The 24,740-nt window shown below is 43.3% G+C and overlaps 1 protein-coding gene across 1 annotated transcript; it reads right to left on the bottom strand.

Moving 5' to 3' along the window:
• Positions 1 to 14,673: 14,673 nt before the first annotated feature.
• On the bottom strand, positions 14,674 to 18,252 carry LOC144481993 (tubulin alpha chain). The gene is made up of 4 exons (XM_078201233.1): positions 18,171 to 18,252; positions 16,681 to 16,903; positions 16,362 to 16,510; positions 14,674 to 15,894 (listed from the first exon to the last, which is right to left on the bottom strand). Exons 1-4 carry the CDS (start codon positions 18,171 to 18,173, stop codon positions 14,914 to 14,916), a joined length of 1,356 nt encoding a protein of 451 aa, XP_078057359.1. The 5' UTR covers positions 18,174 to 18,252; the 3' UTR covers positions 14,674 to 14,913.
• Positions 18,253 to 24,740: the final 6,488 nt, after the last annotated feature.

Raw genomic sequence — 24,740 nt, 5'->3', positions numbered from 1 at the left:
GGGAGAATTTAGCATAGCCAATACACCTAACCCGCAAATCTTTGGACTGTGGGAAGAAACCAGAGCACCTGGAGAAAACCCACGCCGACACGATGGAGAACATGCAGACTACACACAGAGAGTGACCCAAGCCAGGAATCGAACTCGGCTCCCTGGTGTTGTAAGGCAGCAATGCTAACCTCTGTGCCACCCATGATCATATTGGATAACAGAGCTCCTATGTTCCTATTTCTTAAAATATTGACCTATTTCACAAGTGGACAGTTATTATTCACAATTAGTTTGTATGTAAAAACATAGTGCTGTATGTTTTGAGACTACAATCCTACAATTGTCCTCAGAATCCTTGAACTACCACAATTTGCATTTATATGACACATTTAATGCAATAAAAAGTACTAAGACGCTTCACAGGAGCACTATCAGTCGATATTTGATAATAGACCAGGTGAGAAGGTTCTAGGACAGGTGACCAAAAACTTGGTCAAAGATAAAGAAGCATCTTAATAACAGAGGTGGAGAGGCAGAAAGCTTAGAGCAATGGTGGGCAACCTGCAGCCTGTGGGCTGCATGCAGTCCATCCATGTTGTAAGCGCAGCCTACTTGACATTTTGTTGACCGTTGCCAATGTGCAGGGTTGCCAGATGCTGCTGGTTTCCGTCCACATAGTTGTTTTCCTACTAGTATGACTAAAGTGGAATCGAACCCGGGTCCCTGTCGTTGTGAGGCAGCAGTGCTAACCACTGCGCTGCCGTGCCTCCCCACTGAGACTCCACACAGACAGGCAGCCAAGGCCAAAATTGAACCCAGGTCCCTGTACTGTGAGGCAGTAGTGCTAACCACTGTGCCACCCATAATTCCTGGCTCGGGTCACTGTCTGTGTGGGTTTCCTCTGGGTGCTCCGGTTTCCTCCCACACTCCGGGTTAGGTGCATTGGCCGTGGTAAATTGACCCTAGTGTCGGGGGACTAGCAAGGTAAATGTGTGGGGTTACAGGAATAGCCCTGGTTGGATTGTGGTCGGTACAGACTTGATGGGCTGAATGGCCTCCTTCTGTACTGTAATCTCAACATTGATTAAACACAACATTGACTGTGAGAGCCATGCACTCCCTCTATGTCCAATCAAAACGCAAATATTTCTTTTGTTTTACCATTTGAAGTTGACGATAGTTCTATTAATATATGAATGATTAATCATTTTCTATAACTTGTCATGAAAAATTCAGCGTATGTTAAATATATTCAATCTTATTCATGGGGTCACAGTTAGTGAATATGCCTGATTTCAATCCTACAGCCCACTGAGATGAAGGAGGGCCACTCATGCGGCCCACTCACCAGCCTAGGTTGCCCAGCGTTGCTGAGAGGAAGGAATTTCTGAGCTTCGGGTCTCAGCAGCTGAAGACAAAGAGGCAAGCACAAAATAAAATTATTTTTCTTGAATTCTTTCCCTAAAGGCAAACAACGGCTAAGCACCATGATTTTTTACTGGGGTAGGGTGAGGAGGCAGGCCCCCAGTCTACCTCAGCCAGAACGGGGATCAAACCCAGTGCTGTTTGCAGGACCAAGAAAAGCAATCATGGTGCTTCTCCTCTTTCCAGGCCCCTTATTCTCCACCCCACTTAACCCTTCCCCTCAATCATGCTTTATAATTTTTCCCCTTTCTGTGATTCACCAATCACAGACAGATACTAGTAAAATGATAATGTCCATTGTTGGCATCTGGTTACAAATATTATCTGATTTATTTGCAGCATTGGTCATGAATATTAAGAGTAGCAACAATATAATGCAGTGTTAGTTTATGTGTGTTCTGTAGGTGATCACACGGCTATTGAACAAACCAGAGAGTACAAATCACTGAGGTCCAAAGATGTGCGGGTTAGGTTGATTGGCCATGCTAAAATTGCCCCTTAGTGTCCTGGGATGCGTAGATTAGAGGGATTAGCGGGTAAAATATGTAGGGATATGAGGGTAGGGCCTGGGTGGGATTGTGGTCGGTGCAGACACGATGGGCCGAATGGCCTCTTTCTGTACTGTAGGGTTTCTATGATTCTATGATTAACAGCATTGTGCAATATTGTTAATTTGACAGGAAAATATCCTATTAGATAGTTCTAACACGGTGCATACATTGACAATGATTTTGGTGATTGTCTCAGCCCTCATTAACATGTTCTGCACATTCATATGAACATGGTGACAAATTCATTTTTGGGACAAAGATTCAATACTTGCAACCCAGATAAATTGCACAAGATCTTTTCCAATCTATAGAAGACTTCCGCCTGCCTGGGTGCATGATATTATTCAATATAATTATTTCATAGAAGAGGTGTAATTGGATTTATTTTATCAGTAATATCTCAGGGTAGAAAGATCAAATGACTCCTGAGCAGCAAAGTGGAATTGGAAGTGGATTGAACAACATAGGTATTCACTGTCAGTGAGAAGCATTGGAGTCCTCAGGTGTCTCTGTGCAACACATTTTTTTAGGCCAGCAGACAAAGACTGAATGGTTCACAATTGTATCTCTGTTTTCTTGATCAGCAAGTCTGAAGACTGCTGATTGCTTCTTCTTGTTACAATATATGTTCAATATTACTTTGCAACACAACTTTATCACAATATTTAATTCCTCAAAAAAGCTCATAAAAGCAACAAGACAGAGTGGGATAATAGGTAAGTAGACAAAAGGACAATATTGAAGTCAATGGAAAAGGCTGTTGAAAATTATTTGCAGGATAAAACAGGTTACTAAGTTACTATGAGCCCATCATATAATGGATGCATTGGTGACCATCTTTAAAATTCTGTAGATGCTGGAATGGTGCCTGCAGATAGAAGGTAGCAAATGTGACCCCACTATTTAAGAATAGAGAGAGAGAGAAAATTGGGCTATAGACCTGTTGGCCTGACAGCAGTAGTAAAGAAAATGTGAGAATCTATTCTAAAGGATGTGACAACTAGGCATTTTAGAAATTAATGATGAAATTGAGCAGAATCAACATGGACTTATGAAAGGGAAATTATGCTTGACAAACCTATTTTTTGAGAATGCAGCTAGCAGAATAGATAAGGGAGAACCAGTGGACGTGGTGTAATTGGATTTTCAGCAGGCTTTCGATAAGGTCCCACACAGGTGAGTAAACAAAATTAGAGCTCATGGGATTGGGGGAAATATATTAACATGGATTGAGTGGAGAAAAACATAAAGATGGGTACATAACACATAAAATGGCTGCCTGGCACATAAACAGTCACCTGGGAAAGAGACATTAAGCAGGCACTGACTTTTAGTGCAGACAGCTACTTGAAATTAAAACATGAAGGACAGACAGTTATTTAAAGTTAAACATGCAGGAATCAGATCCTGCAGGAAGCCAGCCAGGGCTTGAGGCACTTTTTAGGATAAGGACAGATCTAGGACAATAAGGACTGATAAAGAGGTTAGTCACAAACGGGAACGGGAATACATAAATGCAGGAAAACCAATTACTGTATGAATAGACCAAAACTAAGTCATTGATAGGGAAAATGTACCCATTCTATGAAACAATGCGATGTTAAAAGCCAATGTCTGTATATGTCTGGCTGTAACGATGTGTTAAACTATTGATCCTACTCAGCTATAACGATGTGTTAAATGGCTAATGTCCAGACTATCCATTGTCTGAAAAGTATAAAAATGAACCACTCCTATTGTATCATTGAGAGAAGGTAGCTGCCTAAAGCACTGCGGAGTGCCAGTGCCTTTTCTCCATGAAGCTTCGTTAAATAAAACTGTATTGTTGAAACCTCCACAAGTTAATGGACAGAAAACAGAATTGGGATAAACTGATCATTCTCAGGATGGCAGGTTGTGACTAGTGGGGTACGACAAGGATCACGGCTTGGGCTCCAGCTATTAACAATTAATATCAATGATTTGAATGCGGGGATCAAATGTAATATTTCCAAGTTTGCTGTTGACACAAAAGTTGGTGGGAATAGGAATTGAGAGGAGGATGCAAAGAGGCTCCAAGGAGATTTAGACAGACTAAATGAATGAGTAAGAACATAGCAGATGGAATATAATGTGGAAAAATGTGAAGTTATTCACTTTGGTAGAAAAAACATGAAGACAGAGTATTTCATAAATGGGGAGAGGTTGGGAAGTGTTGATGTCCAAAGAGACCTGGGTGTCCTTGTTCATCAATCACTGAAAGCCAACATGAAGGTGCAACAAGCAATAATGAAGGCAAATAGTCTATTAGCTTTTATTGCAAGGGGATTTGAGGACAAGAAGTCCAGGTCTGAGGCGTTCAAGTCAGGTGACACTGACCTATACAAGAAAGCCAGATACAATCTCAGGAGATCCATCAAAGATGCCAAAAGACAGTACCGGACCAAGCTAGAGTCCCAGGCTAGCTACACCAACCCCCGCCGACTATGGCAAGGTCTGCAAACATAACAGGCTACAAAATGAAGGCATGTAAAATCGCCGGCTCCAACGCACCCCTCCCTGATCAGCTCAATTCTATGCCCGTTTTGAGAAAGAGGTCAGCGAGAGCATGCCCTCTACCCTGGAAGCCCTGGATGAACCTGTATCTGGGGTCACCATTGCAGATGTCAGAACAGCTTTCTTGAAGTCAACCCACGGAAAACAACTGGCCCGGATGGGGTACCCGGACGTGCACTCAGATCCTGCACGGATCAGCTGGCGGAGGTATTCACAGACATCTTCAACCTCTCTTTACAACAATCTGAGGTCCCTATCTGCTTCAAGAAGATGACCATCATCCGGCTACCTAAGAAAAACCAAGCAACATGCCTCAATGACTATCGGCTGGTGGCTCTGACATACATCATTATGAAGTGCTTCGAAAGGCTAGTCCCGGACTACCTGGATCCACTACAGTTTGCCTACTGCCGCAACAGGTCCACAGCAGATGCCACTTCCCTGGCCCTGCACTCAACCTGGAACACCTAGATAACAAGGACACCTATGTCAGACTCCTATTTATTGACTACAGCTCAGCCTTCAACACTATTATTCCCACAAAACTCATCTCCAAACTCCGTGGCCTGGGCCTCGGCACCTCCCTCTGCGACTATCCTGAACTTCCTAACTCACAGACCACAATCAGTAAGGATAGGCAACAACACTTCCTCCACGTAATCCTCAACACCGGTGCCCCACAGGCTGTGTTCTCAGCCCCCTACTATACTCCTTGTACACCTATAACTGTGCGGCCAAATTCCCCCCCAATTCGATTTTCAAGTTTGCTGATGACACCACCGTAGTAGGTCGGATCTCAAACAATGACGAGACAGAGTACAGGAATGAGATGGAGAATCTGGTGAACTGGTGCGGTGAAAATAATCTCTCCCCCAATGTCAACAAAACGAAGGAGATTGTCATCGACTTCAGGAAGCGTAAAGGAGAACATGCCCCTTTCTACATCAATGGGGACAAAGTAGAAAGGGTCGAGAGCTTCAAGTTTTTAGGTGTCCTGGTCCCCCCCCATGCTGACACTATAGTTAAGAAAGCCCACCAACTTTCTCAGAAGACTAAAGAAATTTGGCATGTCAGCTATGACTCTCAGCAACTTTTACAGATGCACCATAGAGAGCATTCTTTCTGGTTGTATCACAGCTTGGTATGGCTCCTGCTCTGCCCAAGACCACAAGAAACTACAAAAGGTCGTGAATGTAGCCCAATCCATCACGCAAACCAGCCTCCCATCCATTGACTCTGTCTACACTTCCCGCTGCCTCGGCACAGCAGCCAGCATAATTAAGGACCCCATGCACCCCGGACATTCTCTCTTCCACCTTCTTCCTTCAGGAAAAAGATACAAAAGTCTGAGGTCACGTACCAACCGACTCAAGAACAGCTTCTTCCCTGTTGCTGTCAGACTTTTGAATGGACTTACCTTGCATTAAGTTGATCTTTCTCTACACCCTAGTTATGACTGTAACACTACGTTCTGCACTCTCTTGTTTCCTTCTCTATGAACGGTATGTTTTGTCTGTATAGCATGCAAGAAACAATACTTTTCACTGTATGTTAATACATGTGACAATAAATCAAATCAAATCAAAAGAGTAAGGAAGTCTTGCTGCAGTTGCATAGAGCCTTGGTGAGACCACACCTGGTGTCTCCTTGCCTAAGGAATGATATACTGGTCATAGAAGGAATGCAACAGAGGTTCACCAGAGTAATCCTGGGGATGGCAGGACTGTCTTATGAGGAGAGATTGAAGAGACTGGGCCTGTATCCTCTTGAGTTTAGAAGAATGAGAGGTGATCTCATTGAGGTGTGCAAATCTTTACAGGGCTCGACAGGGTAGATGCAGGAAGGATGTTTCCCCTGGTTGGGGGGGTGGGGGCGACTAGAACCAGTGGATACAGTCTCAGAATAAGAGGTTAATCATTTAGGACTGAGATGAGAAGAAATTTCTTCAGTCAGACGGTGGTAAATCTTTGGAGTTCTCTACTCCAGAGGGCTGTGGCAGCTCAGTCATTGATTATGTTTGAAGCAGAGGTTGATAAGATTTCTGGATATTAATGACATTAAGGGATACGGGGATAATGCAGGAAGATGACATTAAGGAAGACAATCAGCTGTGATCTGGTTAAATGGCAGAGCAGGCTCAAAGGGCCAAATGGCCTATTCATGTGTCTATCTTCCTATGTTCCTATTATACAGTCCTGTCTCAGCAATTTTACCCCACAAAGCCTGCTCACAGTAAACTTTCATTCGCAACAAAATAAACTCCAGTAATTATTTCACTCTCTGTCTGCAAGCTAATTATAGATGATTAAGGCCATCTATCCCAGCTCATCTCACTCATCCAGAATGACATACAAAGATATACATTTGGAGCAGAAGTAAGCCCCTGGAGCCTGCTTCACCATTTGATAACACTGCCTACATTATACCAACTCAAAAGTATCTAATTGGCTGTGAAGTTATTTAAGACTTTATGAAAGGTGCTGTATAAATGTGGATTTTATATTTCTTTCATTATATCTGTATGCAGTAGGCAGAGTGACTGTACAATAGTGAAATTGGAGGCCCACTGCTAAATCTCTAAGAATAATGAATTACAGAGCAATTAACTGATATTAGGAAAGCGGCAACAAAGAAATCACTACATTTACAAAACAATTCAACTCTGTAGCGAATACAACCTTACCATTCTGACTTCTCAAGCACCAACTCACAATATATCATGAATGGCACCTTCTCATTTTATGCTAATGACACTGTCTCCAGGATTTGTCAATCAGACATTTACCCAGCATCTTATAAAAATTCAGTTTGAATTGTTGATCTGAATATTTTTAGAACTGAATGATGCAAGATACTATACATAAATTCAGCAGGGCCTTAACTGAAGAACTGATTGTTTCCTCTTTTCCCAGAAACTGCCATACAAATTGTGTTCTACCTTATTAACTTACAACCTAAAACGGAAAAATGTAATTAATAAATAAGAAACTCAAACAGCAAAAGAGTGACACCCCCACCCCGCCTCTGCCTCCAATACCCCACAACCTCCGTTCACCCCTCAAACACCCTTCCAACCTCCTCCCACTCCTCCAACAACCACCAACCTCCTTCCCTTTCCTCCAATTCCCAACCTCCTCCCACCCACTCCTCCATCATACCTCAGCATCCCCAGAACCCTTCCAACACCCCATGATCATCTCCCTAACAGCACCCGCCCCCGCCCCCCCCACCCCACCCCACCCGGCCCCCGTAGCCTCCACTTGTCTCTCAATAGAAATTTCACTTCACATTTTTTTTTCAAGCAAGAATACTCTCAGTTGCTGCGCTGCTGTTGACCTGCGGGAAGCTTTGTGGTTTACTAGCTTTTAAACATTGGAACCATGAAGCAGCAGCACAGCAACTCAGTGAAACTGACCCGACAGACTGGATTTAAACAAAAATGGGAACTCTCAGGATGATGGTTTTGATTTTATTTTAAGTTGGTCTTTCAGGTCTGCAGCTCTGCCTCTCAGGCTGGTGGACAACAAGAAACTCCATTTAGCGCAATGAGCCCTGACTCCTCGACAAACCCCCAGCCCCCGGTGTTTGGCACCGTTTGCACCCCTCATCTCCGGAGCCCTGGCTTTTAGCATTAATTTGATCTACACACTAGCTGTCTATCCAACTGAGCCAGCCATTTTTAAGACACAACACTACCCTCTCAGGTAGATGTAAAAGGTCCCATGGCACTTATCAAAGAAGTCATGATGTGGAGATGCCGGCGTTGGACTGGGGTAAACACAGTAAGAAGTTTAACAACACCAGGTTAAAGTCCAACAGGTTTATTTGGTAGCAAAAGTGGCTTTTGCTACCAAATAAACCTGTTGGACTTTAACCTGGTGTTGTTAAACTTCTTACTTATCAAAGAAGGACAGGGCAGTTCCCTCCAGTGTCCTGGAAAATAGTTATCCCTCAATTAACATCATTAAAACAGACAAACTAACCTTTGTCACATTGATTTTGTGGGAGCTTGCTGTGCGTAAATTGGCTGCTGCGTTTCCCACACTATTACACTTCAAAAATAACTTATTTGTTATAAAGTGTTTTGGGAGATCTTTGATACAGTGCCATAGAAATTCAAATTCTTGATAAATAAATGCTAAATCAAATTTCTCCCATTTTCTGCTGGTGAGTGTGCCATAGACAGCTCTTTCCTTGTCTTGCTCATTCTAACTCAGCAGTTAGAAAATGCAGCAGCTCTTCCACTTCAGGCACTAGCATCTGCTGTAGAGGCTGGTAATGTCACTATTGCCTATTATTTGTTCTTTTGCTGCAGTCTTTTCACAAATGAGTGAATGGGCATGTCAAAAACATGTACATAGACAACTAACTATGTTTTGTCTGGACATTGAGTGTCAACAGGTTATTTGTCCATGGTAGCAGCTGAAGGGCATCACAAACAAAGCAAATTTTGGTCTCATTCTCCTTGAAAGACTGAAAAGCTCATGAGCTCCTCCTACTGATATAGCAGCCCCACTACACTTTATATGTGCTATGGTCATGATTGAGCCAAGATCCATTTTGACACTTGAGCTAGACCCAGACAAGATACCTGACTCACAGATTCTAATTTTTGGTATTCAGAAGGCTGACATGTGCAGCCATCCAGTAAAAAAGGGCTATTTAAATTTGTGGATTAACAAACTCCTGCCATATTCTGACAAAGCCAAATCTCGGTGCTCAGGTAGCCAAAGTCCAGAAGTATTTTGACTTTGAATTAAAATATGTCCTGAAGTCTAAGAACATAATCCTAGTCCATCTCAACTTGTGTTACTTGTAAAGAATTTTATTCAGCACCTTAACCATGAGCCTGAAGAAGAATTGCATATGGAATAGAGACCACGGTGAAGGGAATTTAAAAAAAATTTGATCATAGAATCAATAGAATCCCTACAGTGCACAAGGAGGCCATTTGGCCCATCGAGTCTGCACCGACCACAATCCCACCCAGGCCTTATTCCTGTAATGCCACATATTTACCCTGTCAATCAAACTAACCCGCACATTTTTTGGACTATGGGAGGAAACCGGAGCACACGGAGGAAACCTACGCAGACACAGGGAGAATGTGCAAACTCTACACAAACAGTGACCCAAGAGTGGAATTGAACCCAGGTCCCTGGCACTGTGAGGCAGCAGTGCTAACCACCGTGCCACCATATTGGGATATGGATGACACTGGCTAGGCTGCATTTATTGTCCATCCAAACTTTCCCGAGAAATGGTGGCGGAACTTCTCAAGCTGTTCCAATCCACATAAAAGGTTACGGCACGAAAACTCATGGTGTTGAGGGTGATATATTAACATGGATAGAGGATTGGTTAACTGACATGAAACAAAGTCAGGATGAATGGTTCAGTTATACAATAGATAGGAAAGCAATTTGTGAGGATAAAAAGATTCTGCTAAGAGATATAGAAAGGTAAGTGAGTGGGCAAAAGCAATAGACAGATGGAGTATAATGTGGGAAAACGTGCAGTTGTCCACTTTGGCAGGAGGAATAGAAAATCAGATTATTTGAATGGATAATTCCAGAATGCTACAGTAGAGGGATCTGGGTGCCCTTGTACATGAATCACAAAAAGTTAGCAAACAGATATAGCAAGTAATTAGGAAGGCGAGTGGAATGATACTTTTATTGTGAGGGAGATGGCATTTAAAAGGGAAGTCTTGGTACAGCTGTACGTGGCCTTTAAGTGAGACCACACCTGGAGTAGTGTGTAGTGTTGGGCCGGGATTTTATGACCTCACTCGGGTGAGGCTCATAAAATCCTGACCGAGGCCAACGGAGAATTCCGTTCGGGGCGGGCGAGGCGGTAAAATTCCTGCCTTGGTCTCCTTACTAAAGGAGGGATATACTTGCATTGGAAGCAGTTCATATAAGGTTCATTGGGCTGATTCCTGGGATGAAAGTGTTGTACGAGGAAAGGCTGGGCAGTTTGGACCTATACTCATTGGCGTTTAGAAGAATGAGAGGTGATCTTATTGAAACGGATCAAATTCTGTGAGGGCTTGAAAAGCAGAGAGGAAGATTCCTCTCGTGGGAGAATCTAGAACTTGGGGGCAGTTTAAAAACAAGGGGTCTTCCATTTAAGAAGTTTAACAACACCAGGTTAAAGTCCAACAGGTTTATTTGGTAGCAAAAGCCACACAAGCTTTCGAGGCTCTGAGCCCCTTCTTCAGGTGAGTGGGAATTCTGTTCACAAACAGAACTTATAAGACACAGACTCAATTTACATGAATAATGGTTGGAATGCGAATACTTACAACTAATCCAAGATGTTTTGTTTCTTAAAGACTGGATTAGTTGTAAGTATTCGCATTCCAACCATTATTCATGTAAATTGAGTCTGTGTCTTATAAGTTCTGTTTGTGAACAGAATTCCCACTCACCTGAAGAAGGGGCTCAGAGCCTCGAAAGCTTGTGTGGCTTTTGCTACCAAATAAACCTGTTGGACTTTAACCTGGTGTTGTTAAACTTCTTACTGTGTTTACCCCAGTCCAACGCCGGCATCTCCACATCATGTCTTCCATTTAAGACAGCAATGAGAAGGAATTTCTTCTATTGGTGGATCATGAAGTCTTTGGAATGCTCTTCTATGGAGAGCAGTGAAGGCTGAATCTTTGAAAAAATGCAAAGCTGAATTTGACAGATTTTTCTTTTGCAAGGAAGTCCGGGGTTATGAGGGTGAATGGAATGAAGGCCACAATCAGCAAAGATTTTACTAAATGGCAGAACAGGCTCAATGGGTCCGTTGGTATACTCCTGCTCCTATTTCTTACAATCTTGTGATTGTGCTCCTATTATTGCGTTCTAAGGTTTTGACCCCAACAACGAAGGAATGTTACTGCACGGATAGTTTATGACTTGGAGGAAAACATCTACATTTCCCAATCTACCACTATTTAAATAATATTCTACCATCCCTAATCCAAATCATTGATGTGTATTGTGAATAGCTGGGGCCCAAGCACTGATGCCTGCAGGACCTCACTAGCGACTGCCTGCCACTTCAAAAAACACCCATTTATTTCCAGTTTTCTGTCTGCTAACCAATTCTTAATCCATGCCATTACCCTCAATCCCACACTTCATCAAAAGCTCCGAAAATCCAAATACACCACATCCATTGGTTCACCCTTATCTAGTCTACTAGCTGCGTCCTCAGAAACAGTAGGTTTGTCAAACATGATTTGCCTTTCATAAATCCATGTTGACTTTGTCCAATCTTACTGATATTTTCTAAATGTCCTGTTATTGCATTCTTCTTAATACTCTTAGCATTTAGGCTAACCAGTATACAATTCCCTATTTTCTCCCTCTCTCCTTTTCTTTTAAATAGCACGATTACATTTGCCACCCTACAATCTGCCAAGAGAGTTCTGGAACCTACACAATTTTGTAAGATGACAACCAACACATCCACTATTTCCATGGCCACCTCCTTTAGTACCCTGGAATGTAGTTTATCAGGCCCTGGGGATTTATCAGCTTTCAGTCCCATAAATTTCTCCAGCACTATTTTTCTAGTAATACTAATTTTCTTCAGTTCCTTTCCCAAACTCTTGATTTCTTAGCATTTCTGGGAGGTTACAGGTGTCTCCCTCTATGAAGACACAAGTAATTGTTTAATTGCTCTGCCATTTCCATGTTCTCTATTATAAATTCTCCTATTTTGCACCCATGTTCTGCACCCCCCCCCACTCCGCCCCATAGAGGATGGGAATGTTTGTGGTGCCTCCTCTTCCAGTTAGTTGTTTAATTGTGCATCACCATTGATAATTGGATATGGCAGGACTGCAGAGCTTTGAGGGCATGGTAACCTTGGAATCACACTCAGTGAGGGTGAGGGAACTGAAACCTAGACAAATACATTTCAAAATTACATTAACAGACTGAACTTAACTGAACACACAATGGATTGATGTTTGCCACACTACCTAGTTTAGTTGACCTGCATTAAACTTTCCTTATCTGTTATTAAGCAAAAGGTGCCTGAGCAAATACTTACTTAAAATAAATAATGCATTAGCAAGCAACCTATTAAAAGACTTGCGGATGTGGAGGAAACTAATTTAGACAGATTTACAACTAAGAATGCTAATGCATCTGCAACTATATATAATTTTCTGTCAGGTTGTAGTTTGTCACAAAAATTACAGAATGGATTCTCCAACTTCATCTGCAGCTGGGATTCTCTGGTCCTGCTGTAGTGAACTGAGATTTGGCTGAGCACCAAATTCTCTGTTCTTGCTGGCGAACAGCCAGAGAATTCCAGCCTATATCTGCAATCTGTGCTGAGTTAGCAAATCTTGAAGAGGGTAGCAATTGGGGTGACCTCACATGACCTCAATCACCAGAGTGATGCTACTGATCTCAATCCACTGTGCTTAAAATTTCGTGCCAACACTGATGAGGTTCACAACCCTATCAATAGACATTTATAAGAAGTACCAGGGAGTCACTGGCATCAAATAAAAACTGCATCCAAGCAAAAAAGAAAACAAAATCAGCATGCGAGGGATGATTGACTGAAAAATACGTACCAGGCATCGTTCAAGACTCAAGAGACAATATTACAGCCCCACCCCATGTGCAGGTTCAAGTGCAGTGCGCACAAGGGTGGGATTGTGACTTATCCTCTTGGCACCTGCATTTTCTGTTGACCTAAATGTTGTGCAACCTGGATTGTGAAAGTCAGTCTGGAGACACTAGCACCAGTATGAAAGACATCAAAACCCAAGTACATGAGAGCCAGCACGTTGAGTCAACAACACAAAACTGACAGCAGCACCCGTTCCTGGCTTGCTCACTATAAAGGAAGTAGGCATTTTGAAAGTTGTTGAGATCAACCTAAAAATAAGAAAAATGCTCACCTCTCTTTGCAAAACAAGGATCTTATTTTGGATACTGAGAGCATGATACTAACTACTTCCTTTTTGAACATTCATTGCACTGCAATTGTCATAGTTAAATGAAAAGCTGAATTACTGACTGACTGCATAGCTTTAGCAACCTTAAACAAGTTTCTGGTTTTCAAGTTACTCACACCAGTAACAAAAAACATCAAATCAAACAAAAATATTTGCTTCATTTAATGGCTTGCCAAGTGGCTTCTCTTAAAATTAATCATGGGATGGGGACAGCACTAGCTAGGCCAGCATTTATTATCCATCCCCAAATTAAAGCCAGAAGTCAAAATGCTTGGGACAAAAAAAGTTGAAGGATATGGGGAGGGTAGAGAATTTGGATTGTAGCTAATACAAATTCCATGACTCAATATTTTGAATGAAATATCATTTTTCTAAATTATGTATTCTCACTGAGTATCAAGCCATTATTTTTCCTCCCAATGAATTTAACCACCCAATCCTCAAAATGGAAAATTATTGAAGACAAGTGCCCTTTTCTGTGGTTCCATCTAACCGCAACAATTAATAAGTCCCAATAAGGTTGGGGGAAGTGGAATTAAGCAACACACGCAAGAGAAATAGCATCAGATATGGTTCCACACAAGGGACTGTTACAGCAATGTTCCCTATGGGAATGTATTGTCAGTAACTTAAATGGATGGAGAACAGAATAGCCAAAATTACTGACAATACCAAGTCAGTCATCTAGATGGACAGAAATTTATTAACGGACATACTCAATCTATGGCAAGTACAGGTAATGGACCCTACATCCAGGAAGCTAGAAACTGGACACTTGCTGGAGCTTTTGGGTGCCAGACCTATCAAACACTACAAAGAAAATTGCTACCCAAGGCACCAGCTCAAAACGTAGGCAGTTTTCTGCTCCTTCCAGCTTTTGGAACACAGTACCTATACAAGATCAATCACTTCTGAAAGATAGGAATATTTTCTAACTGCTTAAATCTGCACTTAAATACACCAAGTAGGAATATCTGGTGTGAGTGCAAAAAAAAAAAAGGCATTCCCTCAAAATTAAAAGCAGATCATTGAAGGGTGATGTCAAAGTGAGATGTCCAATGCCGTCAGTCAATTGAAACTTTGAACATGATTAAGTCAAGGGTATGAATGATATGATGAATCATAGGCAAGTGAAATAAAGATAAATATCAACATGATTCAAGTGAGTGGTGGCAGAGATTACTTTTGATTCAGAAATAAATTCAAAACGATTTAAGCTCCTTTACTGCATCCAACATTAAAAAGGTTATGCATAGACATAATCAAACATGACCAGAGATCAAAGACAACCATAAAGATAGGTATGTACTACACACAGTACCATTTCTAACACCTTGGCTGTGTAACATCATACATAGTTCAACACTCAAATGAATTGAGCCGAGAGCTTAAGACACAAAATGCATGCTTGAGAATGGGATGGGATTGAATCCAAAGTTAATATTCTTCCCCTTCCTCCTCTCCTTCCCCTTCTACGGAGTCAACACCAACTTCTTCATAATCTTTCTCCAGAGCAGCCATGTCCTCACGGGCCTCCGAGAACTCCCCTTCCTCCATACCCTCACCAACATACCAGTGAACAAAGGCACGCTTGGCATACATCAGGTCAAACTTGTGGTCAAGGCGAGCCCAAGCTTCAGCAATGGCTGTGGTGTTACTCAGCATACACACAGCCCGCTGAACCTTGGCCAGATCACCTCCAGGTACCACAGTGGGAGGCTGGTAGTTGATACCAACCTTGAAACCAGTTGGACACCAATCCACAAATTGGATGCTACGCTTGGTTTTAATAGTAGCAATAGCTGCATTGACATCTTTTGGCACCACATCACCACGGTAAAGGAGACAGCAGGCCATGTACTTGCCATGGCGGGGGTCACATTTGACCATCTGGTTGGCTGGCTCAAAGCAAGCATTGGTTATCTCAGACACAGAAAGCTGCTCATGATAGGCCTTCTCAGCTGAGATAACTGGTGCATAGGTGGCCAATGGGAAGTGGATACGGGGGTATGGCACCAAGTTGGTCTGGAACTCGGTCAGATCAACATTCAGGGCACCATCAAAGCGGAGGGAAGCAGTAATAGAGGACACTATCTGGCTGATGAGACGGTTCAGGTTGGTGTACGTTGGTCGGTCAATGTCCAGGTTTCGTCTGCAGATGTCATAGATGGCTTCATTGTCAACCATGAAAGCACAATCAGAGTGCTCCAGGGTAGTGTGGGTGGTCAGGATAGAGTTGTAGGGTTCTACCACTGCAGTAGACACTTGTGGAGCTGGGTAGATGGAGAATTCAAGCTTGGATTTCTTGCCATAGTCAACGGAGAGACGTTCCATCAGCAGGGATGTAAAACCAGAACCAGTGCCACCGCCAAAGCTGTGGAAGACCAGGAAACCCTGGAGACCTGTACATTGGTCAGCCTGTAAAGACACAAATATAAAAAAAAGCAAGCACATCAAGAAGTGCTTTCCCAAAAGCAGCATCACGAGTCTGGTAACATCCATAACAAATGAATGCTATTTGGAGGAGTTAACTTCAAACGTACAGCAGTCATTCAAAGTTCATTTCTCGATGATACAGTTAACAATTTAAAAAAATACACACAACCATGGTTCAGTAGTTACAAAATTACCATGAGTCAGAAGCTCAAAGCTACAAGTCGCAGTCCAGAGACTGAGGCAACTAATCTAGTCTGACTCTTCCAATGCAATACTACTAAAAAGATGTTGTATTGATGTTAAAACTACCCTGAGATGGATGGAAAGATCTCTACCATCACTTGATCTTCTCATTGCTGCCGATGACCGGTTACATTTAAGGTGGAGAGAGCAGACCCCATAAACAGGATTTTGAGGCTACAATCACATCATTTGAATATGTAACTCACCAGTTTACGGACTCGGTCCAGAACCAGGTCAATGATCTCCTTGCCAATTGTGTAATGACCACGGGCATAGTTATTGGCGGCATCTTCCTTCCCGGTGATAAGCTGTTCAGGGTGGAACAGCTGGCGGTAAGTACCAGTTCGAACCTCATCTGGAAAACAAGGCACAAAATTGATCAAATACAGTCAGATTACAATATATTGCGTGCTGTGTATGAAGGTCCACTTGGTTCTGAAAAGCTTTGAGCTCCAAAGTACATTGCATACGTTATCTTCCCAATTGATTTGAATTGGCATTTTCTCTGTAATGTTGCTTCCTTACCTATGACAGTTGGCTCCAAGTCCACAAACACAGCTCGTGGAACATGTTTGCCTGCCCCTGTTTCGCTGAAGAAGGTGTTGAAGGAATCATCTCCACCTCCGATGGTCTTGTCACTGGGCATCTGCCCATCAGGCTGGATGCCGTGTTCCAAGCAGTAGAGTTCCCAGCAGGCATTACCAATCTGGACTCCAGCCTGGCCAACATGGATACTGATACACTCACGCTATGGGATGAAAAAAACGAACATAATGCAGTCATTAGTGGTGGATTGTACTGCATCTTATTTCAAATGAACATTACAGAAAACTCTCAAGGAGCATGACAAAAGCCAATTAGGATCTGCAATTTTAAATTGCTGACTACAGTATTTGCACACGTTCCAACAAGACTATGTTCAATTTTAAGGTTTCTCTTGAATGATTTAGCTCCTCAGAAGTCGTGTCCTTTTCTTAGATGACACTTGGACAATCTCGTGCTCCTTGGCGCTACAGTCGGGAAAGCTGCACATGCGCAGGGAGCGGGACACGGGATTATGGGAGATGTAGTTTCCTCCCGCCTCTCCATCTCGTCGGGAAGCAGCGATGGAACTACACTACCCACAATGCAGCGTGCACTGCGGCACCTACAGGCCAGAGAGTGTCCGCCATGTTAACACCCAGACTGTAGTGCACTGTCTCCATCCATCAGTAGCAGCTGCCGCTAGATTCCTCTGCGGGAATCCAGTTAACCGTGCTGAAGGAAAAAAAATCGCGGAATGGACGCAAAGGCCGGTGCGGTTCACGACTGGAGCCGGTTTACCGCAGAAACACTTGATGAGGCTCGGCAGCCATTATATGCGGCGGGCGCTCAGTCATGGAGCAATTTAAATTAGAGCGAAAATGACTATTGTTGTGCCGCCTCCACCCTCAAATCTGCTCCTAGATTTTAAATTGCGCACCCTCAAGCTAACCCGAGTGCTATCAAACTCCCGCACTTAGTACTCAAACATAAACCCTTCAAGCTGTTCTGTGGTGCGCTTTAAAAGCGGCAGGATGAGAAGAAAACGGATTCTGATTCTCGCGGGTAAACTTCATGTTCAAAAGACAGCAGCGGCCCCACATGAGACACATGGATGTGACAAAGATCACTCATTTTCTGCTTCAGCCGAGCGAAATAATTCATTAGGGAATTTTCCCAAACGATGAAAATGTTTACACCCTGGAAAGTTATCTTCCAGGCAAGGATGTGGTGGGAATTGAGCGCCATGGAGCTTTAATATGACATTTCAACGGTGAATTGGGTCTCATTGGCTTTTAAAAACAATGTTGCCACGTTAGTTACTTCATGGAGACATTGTTTTCATTCCCAAAGCATATTGCACTTCAAGAAATGCATCACTTTGGTGACAAAGTGGATTTTACTGCGAAAGGTAATTTTGGTGTCACTCGCACCATAACTATACGGACTGCCCGATTATACATTTGTTTTAAATGAGAAAATTGCGAACTCACCATTTTTGTTTCAAGTTATATACGGATGAAAATGACTGTTACTTCGCCCGACAGTAACGAGTCGATGTAAGTAACCGAATGCGAAATGCTGGCGGATGGCACCTTTTTATATTGATGGAGGCCGGCCTTAGTCTAGTCTTTCATTGACATTGGTTCCGAAGTAGAAAGGAGGTGGCGGGAGAAGATGTCAGTCAGACTGGATTGGGCAAATGTCGTTATTTAAAAACACGTCAGCTTTAACGGTACAAATCCTGTTTCGGGAACTGCGCAAAAAAGCACTGCAGAATGTACTAGAAAAGGGGCGAGTACCTTTTGCTTTAAGCAAGTGCTGAGATTTGAAGTGGAACATTTTTTTCCTCCAGCACATTTCTACTCCATCTGACGAAGGAGCAGCGCTCCGAAAGCTTATGGTGTTTGCTACCAAATAAACCTGTTGGACTTTAACCTGGTGTTGTGAGACTTCTTACTGTCTTCAATTTTACCAGCAGTCCAGCCACACCCTTAATCTTCCTTCATAGACCAAATCTTCAAAAAAAAGTGACAGTCTGAAAAATCCTCACATTTCATCTACTTAATATTTGTACATAGTTAAACAAAGACAAAAGCTGAAGGAGTAGTGGAAGCTTTAATAGGGTTTGCCGTATAAGAATAACGAAATCTATGTCCTGCAGGCATCTGCAGTAAGGGCGGAGATTGCAGAATGCGGACTATGAGAAAAGCAATTTGACCAAGCCCGCAGTTGCTGCAGAATTTATATCACACTTCCATCATGTATCCTTTTTATTTTAGAATGTGGAAAGGATGGACCTTACGCACAATATTGTACTAAAAATACGCCAAGCATCAGTATTTTTAAAATGCCGTATCTTGTTACAACATTCAAAATATAATACCGTTTATATGTTTAAATCTGTGATTTTGGCGCACATAACATTGAAATGGAAATGTTCTGTGCAAAGTTTCACAATTCTCATGTTTGAGTTATAATAAGTAGAGGATTAAAAGCATCTGTGTCTGTGGCAGCTCTCACCTCTGAATCGGAGTTTGGGGATTTGAGCCCAAAAATGACATCTGAGGCAGTGGTTCTCAAATTTATTTGATTGAAGGAATTATTTTCAAACGGATTAGTAATCATTGATTCCCCCATCATACACTGCTCATATTATGAAAGTGCTGCATGTAAGGCGTGTTTCAATAATGGAGCCCTTTTTAGAATCAATCGATTATCGTTTTAATATTAGCAACAGTAAATTCTGCACTAATATGGTCTAATATATTTTGTTTTCTGCCTAAAGGTCATTCAATGCTACATTCCTCCTTATCCCACCAAAACCTGAGAATAGCAGAAGTTGGAGACACAATCATCTATCAGCCTTCTGGCATCCAGCACCTGCTGTTCTTCACCCTCCCATGCCTGAGACAGCCAGTCCAGTCTATGTTGCACTTGTGGTGCCTGCAATCCATTCATTCTTCCCGGCTTGCACCAAGCCTGCCCTACTCTTGCCTTGATCAAGGCTCCACTCTGGAAGTAATTGTAAATTGTGCAATTCTTAAAATGCTTCTTTCGTGCTAACCATTGTAAGGCATTATACATATGATTACATAGGCAGTTAAACAGGCCATTTGGCACAACCAGTCCATGCTGGTGTTTATGCTCCACTGAAGCCTCTTCCCATCTTTTCTCATCTAAGTTTATCATTATAACCCTCTATTCACTTCTCCCTCCTACTTAACTAAAAGTAAAATCCTGAGGAAATCTGAAATAAAGACAAAGTGCTGGGAAGACTCAGCAGGTCTGTGGAGCGTGAAACAGTGAATGTTTCGAGTCAAATATGCCTTCTTCAGAACTAAAGGGTGGTAGAAATGGTATTGGACCAATGTTGTTGGAAATGGGGAGGAAGAACAAAAGGGAAGGTCTAAGATAGGATGGAGGGCAGGAGAGATTAAGTTACAAGGATGTCATGGAACAAAAGACAATGGAAGTAGTAAAGAAACAAAGCATTGGTTCATAGTGAGTGTGAATGGCAGAATAATAAACAGAAGAATGCCATTAACACTCACTCGACCAGTGATGTTGAGGTTTAGTAACTTTGCAGATGATATCAAAATCTTGTAAATGACATTTAAATACACAATGACAAATGGCATTTAACTTAGATTAATGTGCTATCATACAAATTGGTTGTGGCCAACACAGCATACATGTATCATTTGCAGGGAACATTACCGAAAGAAGTTGAGAGATTAGGTGTTATTGTGCACAGATCACTGAAGGTTTGTGTTGAATGTAGAGAAGCTGTAGTGCAGGCAGCACGGTAGCACAGTGCTCAGCACAGCTGCCTCACAATGCCAGGGACCTAGGTTCAATTCCGGCCTTGGGTGACTGTGCAGAGTTTGCACGTTCTCCCCATGTCTGCATGAGTTTCCTCTGGGTGCTCCAGTTTCCCCCCTCAGTCCAGAGATGTGCAGGTCAAGTCGATTGGCCATGCTAAATTGCCCGTTAGTGTCGCAAGATGTGTAAGTTTGGTGGATTAACATTGGTAAATGCACAGGTTACAGAAAGGTGGGGCGGGGGCAAGGGGGGCTGGGTAAGATGCTCTGTCAGAGAATTGGTCCAGACTTGCTGGGCCAAATGGCCTCCTTCTGCACTGTAGGGATTCGATGATTGATAGGATATTGGGTTGTATTGATAAAACCATTCATTGTAAATCAAAGGGCATCATTCAGTCACTATATAGGTCATTGAAATAATAGAAATCATAGAAACCCTACAGTGCAGAAGGAGGCCATTCGGCCCATCGAGTCTGCACCGACCACAATCCCACCCAGGCCCTACCCCCACATATTTACCCGCTAATCCCTCTAACCTACACATCTCAGGGGCAATTTTAACCTGGCCAATCAACCTAACCCGCACATCTTTGGACTGTGGGAGGAAACCGGAGCACCCGGAGGAAACCCACGCAAACACGAGGAGAATGTGCAAACTCCACACAGACAGTGACCCGAGCCGGGAATCGAACCCAGGACCCTGGAGCTGTGAAGCAGCAGTGCTAACCACTGTGCTACCGTGCCGCCCTTGGTTGGACCATACCTGGAATATTGCCCTTGAGCAAGGAAGTGTATAGCCATGATGCCTCAGCCATCATGGTGGGGGAACAGGCTTGATGGACCAATTGGTCTTTTCTGCTCATCAGTTTATTTTGCCCATCACCAATTTTCCTTACTCCACCATTGGCAACTGTGCCTTCAGCTGTACAGACCCTAAACTCAAATTTTCTCCCAACCTCCCTCTCTTCCTTTAAGATGCTTGTTAAATAAACAAAACCTATCTCTTTGGCCAAGCCTTTGCTCACCTGTCATAATATCTCCTCATGTGACTTGATATTAAAATTTGTTACCCACTCCCGTGAGGTACCATAATTTTACTACGTTAAAGGTGCTATATAAATGCTAATCAGTGTTGTTGAAGTAAGGATAGAAAATTGGTTTTGGAATGCAGCTGGCTAACAAAATGTGGACTGCTCACTGGGCAGAATAACTTACTCCTGTTCCTATATATGTTCCTAGGTGCAAAGTCCAGATAAGGGAGGAATCAAACTTCTAGGTGCTGGCTTCCCACCACTTGAGGCTCAAAAGGAGAGCAGCGGTTTGGTAAGATTGACAAGCTGTGGGCCTAAATCCCAGCCAAGGGTAAAACTTCTCATTTAACCTTGCACTAAGTTCAAAAAATATTAGTTTTATTGCTGAATATACTTTAAAGTAGTCAATTGTGCAACATTTTAAATGCCTGACTTCACTTTGTCTTCCCCCCCACTTTGTTTCATGCATGCTAGTTGCTTTTGGTACTTAGACTAAGTGGCAGTTCTTAACATGTGACCCCAGACAGTGAATGTTGTGCTTGTCAACATGCATCAACTATACAAACTTTTACTTTTCTATGAAGTCACAATTGATTTTGGGATTGGTTGTTTGACATTCGACGATACACTGTGCGTCATAGCTCCCAAGTCATCTGGTGCTAGGATAAAGTAATATTAACTATGGATCTGCGGTATTTTTCAGACTATAGCTGAAATGTTCTGCTCTTGTGATTTAGGGAAAAGAGTTTGTGCTAATAGTCTATGACATGGTAAAAACATTCGTGGCTGGTTCCATCCATGTTTCATTCTTTTCTCAAGGGCCAGCTCATGTAGTACAGCTGAATCCATTCTACATTCCATGGGTGCTGATAGCTTTCAGTAGTTCAGCTGTGTATGGGTGAGATGGGTGCATGGGGTAGGGTTGTCCTCACAAAAACTAATTATACCTTCCACCTGTCCAGTAGAATTTACTGTGCAGTAAGCAGGAGAAAACTGATTTTTCTTCTTTTTAACCAGGCCAGCTATCATACTGATAAGGCGACTCTGGTTGAGCTCAGCTAACTTATTACAAACCAGGTACTGACATTCATATGCTGAGTTTAAGTGTTAAGACTATCAAACTGGGTGACTGACAAGATGCACATGGAACTACAATGCAACAATAGTGTGTCAGTGCTCCTGGTTAGAGTACAAAAATGTTTACTGAGGTCTCCCAAAAGTGCATTTATCTTCTGACTCTTGTTAGAATTGAGGTAATCTAAAATTCTGCTGCCAAAGTTGCAGCAAGTCCTATTCCTCTATCACCCCTGTGCTCGCTGACCCGCAATTGTTCCTGATCAAGCAATGGGTGAAAAGAGAACCCGGAGGCAGTTACCACTACTTAGAAGAGCGGGGGAAAAGGACCCGAAGGCATTAACCACTACCCAGAAGAGTGAGAGAGGAGTAGCTGGACCATTCACAGTGAGAGAGGGGAGCAATGGGGACATTCAGAGAGAGAGAGGAGCAATGGGAACATTCACAGTGAGAGAGGAGCAATGGGAACATTCACAGTGAGAGAGGAGCAATGGGGCCATTCACAGCGAGAGAGGAGCAATGGGAACATTCACAGTGAGAGAGGATATATGGGGCCATTCACAGCGAGAGAGAGAGGAGCAATGGGGCCATTCACAGTGAGAGAGGAGCAATGGGGCCATTCACAGCGAGAGAGGAGCAGTGGGAACATTCACAGTGAGAGAGGAGCAATGGGGCCATTCACAGTGAGAGAGGAGCAATGGGGCCATTCGCAGCGAGAGAGAGAGGAGCAATGGGAACATTCAGAGAGAGAGAGGAGCAATGGGGACATTCACAGAGAGAGAGGAGCAATGGGGACATTCACAGTGAGAGAGGAGCAATGGGGCCATTCACAGAGAGAGAGGAGCAATGGGGACATTCACAAAGAGAGAGGAGCAATGGGGACATTCACAAAGAGAGAGGAGCAATGGGGACATTCACAGTGAGAGAGGAGCAATGGGGACATTCACAGTGAGAGAGGAGCAATGGGGCCATTCACAGCGAGAGAGGAGCAGTGGGAACATTCACAGTGAGAGAGGAGCAATGGGGCCATTCACAGTGAGAGAGGAGCAATGGGGACATTCACAGAGAGAGAGGAGCAATGGGGACATTCACAGTGAGAGAGGAGCAATGGGGCCATTCACAGAGAGAGAGGAGCAATGGGGACATTCACAGCGAGAGAGAGAGGAGCAATGGGAACATTCAGAGAGAGAGAGGAGCAATGGGGACATTCACAGAGAGAGAGGAGCAATGGGGACATTCACAGAGAGAGAGGAGCAATGGGGTCATTCACAGCGAGAGAGAGAGGAGCAATGGGAACATTCAGAGAGAGAGAGGAGCAATGGGGACATTCACAGAGAGAGAGGAGCAATGGGGACATTCACAGAGAGAGAGGAGCAATGGGAACATTCACAGAGAGAGAGGAGCAATGGGAACATTCACAGAGAGAGAGGAGCAATGGGGACATTCACAGTGAGAGAGGAGCAATGGGGACATTCACAGAGAGAGAGGAGCAATGGGGACATTCACAGTGAGAGAGGAGCAATGGGGACATTCACACTGAGAGAGGAGCAATGGGGACATTCACAGAGAGAGAGGAGCAATGGGGACATTCACAGTGAGAGAGGAGCAATGGGGACATTCACAGTGAGAGAGGAGCAATGGGGACATTCACAGTGAGAGAGGAGCAATGGGGACATTCACAGCGAGAGAGGAGCAATGGGGCCATTCACAGTGAGAGAGGAGCAGTGGGAACATTCACAGTGAGAGAGGAGCAATGGGGCCATTCACAGTGAGAGAGGAGCAATGGGGCCATTCGCAGCGAGAGAGAGAGGAGCAATGGGAACATTCAGAGAGAGAGAGGAGCAATGGGAACATTCAGAGAGAGAGAGGAGCAATGGGGACATTCACAGAGAGAGAGGAGCAATGGGGACATTCACAGTGAGAGAGGAGCAATGGGGACATTCACAGTGAGAGAGAGAGGAGCAATGGGAACATTCAGAGAGAGAGAGGAGCAATGGGGACATTCACAAAGAGAGAGGAGCAATGGGGCCATTCACAGCGAGAGAGGAGCAATGGGGCCATTCGCAGCGAGAGAGAGAGGAGCAATGGGAACATTCACAGTGAGAGAGGAGCAATGGGAACATTCACAGAGAGA

The sequence above is a fragment of the Mustelus asterias genome, chromosome X, assembly GCF_964213995.1.
Source record: "Mustelus asterias chromosome X, sMusAst1.hap1.1, whole genome shotgun sequence".
NCBI classification, from domain to species: Eukaryota; Metazoa; Chordata; class Chondrichthyes; order Carcharhiniformes; family Triakidae; genus Mustelus; species Mustelus asterias.
This window is presented reverse-complemented; position numbering and strand designations above follow the sequence as displayed.